This window comes from Galeopterus variegatus, unplaced genomic scaffold (assembly GCF_000696425.1).
Source record: "Galeopterus variegatus unplaced genomic scaffold, G_variegatus-3.0.2 Scaffold1962, whole genome shotgun sequence".
Classification (NCBI taxonomy): domain Eukaryota; kingdom Metazoa; phylum Chordata; class Mammalia; order Dermoptera; family Cynocephalidae; genus Galeopterus; species Galeopterus variegatus.
Window position 1 is genome coordinate 106028 of NW_007728073.1, and position 2166 is coordinate 108193.

The 2166-nt window shown below is 35.9% G+C and overlaps 1 protein-coding gene across 1 annotated transcript in view; it reads left to right on the top strand.

Annotated features, from left to right (window-relative positions):
- Window positions 1-170: 170 nt before the first annotated feature.
- Window positions 171-2166, top strand: part of LOC103596226 (ras-related protein Ral-A-like) — an 18633-nt gene continuing 16637 nt past the window's right edge. Inside the window, exon 1 of the mRNA XM_008579816.1 lies at window positions 171-331. Coding sequence (XP_008578038.1) covers window positions 205-331 — 127 coding nt within the window. The 5' untranslated portion in view covers window positions 171-204. The remainder of the gene's footprint in view (window positions 332-2166) is intronic.

Genomic DNA, 2166 nt, shown 5'->3' on the forward strand with positions numbered 1-2166 from the left:
TGCTTGTTTTATTCCACTAAGTGAGCAGACTTCATTTGCCATCTGTTTAAGATCACCACAGAACGAAAACTATAATCTTGAACCTTAAGGGTACCATATCTCTTTCCTACACTGGAATTCTGCAGAAGAATGTACTGAGCGTTACTTGTCATTTCATTTATCTTAGACTCCTCTTAATCCTTTGGTGAAACTCTACGACACAAGATGGCTGCGAATAAGCCCAAGGGTCAGAATTCCTTGGCCTTACACAAAGTCATCATGGTGGGCAGTGGTGGTGTGGGCAAGTCTGCCCTGACTCTGCAGTTCATGTATGATGAGGTAAGTGCTAATGGCAAGTGGCTGTCAGAATTTGGGCTTTCAGAGAATATTTTTCTAGCTTAGTTTTGGTGCTAGTTTGGATGAATTTCTTGAATTCTTGAAAACTGCTTATATATTTTTTTCCATTTTTAATCAGAGCCAACATCTGCACATGACTTGATTTTACAAGTTGAGAACAAAAGGTCCTTAAAAACCTCATGCTTTAAAAACACAACTGCAGGGCTGGCCCATGGCTCAATTGGGAGAGCGTGGTGCTGATAACACCAAGGCCACAGGTTCAGATCCCTATATAGGGATAGCTGGTTAGCTCACTTGGGTGAGCTTGGTACTGACAAGTCAAGGGTTAAGGTCCCCTTACCGGTCATCTTTTTTATAAAAAATAAAAAAATAAAATAAAAACACAACTGAAAACAATACTTATTTTTTGAGTAATCTGACTTTCACTATTTTATTTTTAGTGTTTTAATGGAGATTCCCACCTTGAATTAATAGATCTGGTGGATATAGTACCTCATTGAGAGTTGAGGTTAACATACATAAACTGTCCTTTAATAACCTCAATGAAAAAGTCAGTTATTGATAGTGTATTTGGCACGGCATGACACTCACCGTTAAATAGGTAAAGGCTGTGTCACTAAAATTTACAATTAATAGACATGTTGCAGATGTGTGTGCACATATTTGTATGAGACTTTGTCATCCCTGAATTTAAGGTCTCAGCCTACATATAGTAATATATGCTTTCCCTGAAGAACTGGTATCAAGTATTAATGATCTAAGAGTTGGTAATCCAATTTAAGCATTTACCCTCAATTCTTCTTCCTCCCAATAGAAGCCAGGTTTTATGGTTACAGTACTCCTTCTTATTTAATCTTCATAACAATCCTGCATAGTAGGTGATGGTATACCCATTTTACAGATGAGAAACAGACCCCTCAGCAAGGTTACACAACTTGCCCAAGAAGTGATCTCTGATGAGTAACCAAGTGTTAAACCTGGTCTTCTGACTAAAAAAAAAAAAAAAATCCTGCAGATTTTTACCACCCCATGTCTTTTTCTATTACCTGAGCATCAGCATTTCTTTCACACACACACAAAACCCTTACGTCCATCAGTTGTCCTGCTTGTTGGTGACTGTAACAAAAAGTTTAGGGAGAGAAGCGATGGAAATGGTACTTTAAATGAAATTACTAATTTATTTGTTCGATTCTGTTTTCCATATTATTTATTTAATAGCTAGTCTCTTCTCAAGCTAATCCTTAAATCATTCCCCTTCTTGACAATAAGCAAGCCAAAAGTAAGAATATTCACATGCCTGACTTTTGATGAATGGTTAATTAAGCACAACGTTAGCATGTAAGTATGGTAGAATGTTGTATAACTTTTACAGTTACAAATACACTGTGTCATTTTAGAAAATAATTATTTGTTGAGTGTCTATCATGGACCAGGCACTACTGTAGGCTTTGGAGATATAGTGATGAGCAGCACACTCAAGGTCCCTGCTCTGAGGGGTTAAATTCTAGTAATGGGATATAGACAATAAGCAAATAAATACGAGGATACCAGATAATGAAAATATTTATAGGAACTAATAAAAAACCCACAAAGTGTGTGTGTATACATACACATACTAACAACCATATCAAAAAGTTTATCCAGGTATGTCAAAGTGAGATTTATAGGGTTGATGATAGGAGTAGGAATGTAAAGTTGTTTAATTATACTATTAAAAAAAACAGAAGTTTGGGGAGAAAGCTCAAAGTTCAAGATTTGACCTACAGAGTAATATAAATCACTTTATTGACTTGTTTCATTTTGGAGAAAGAAAAGATTTAACAATTTAAA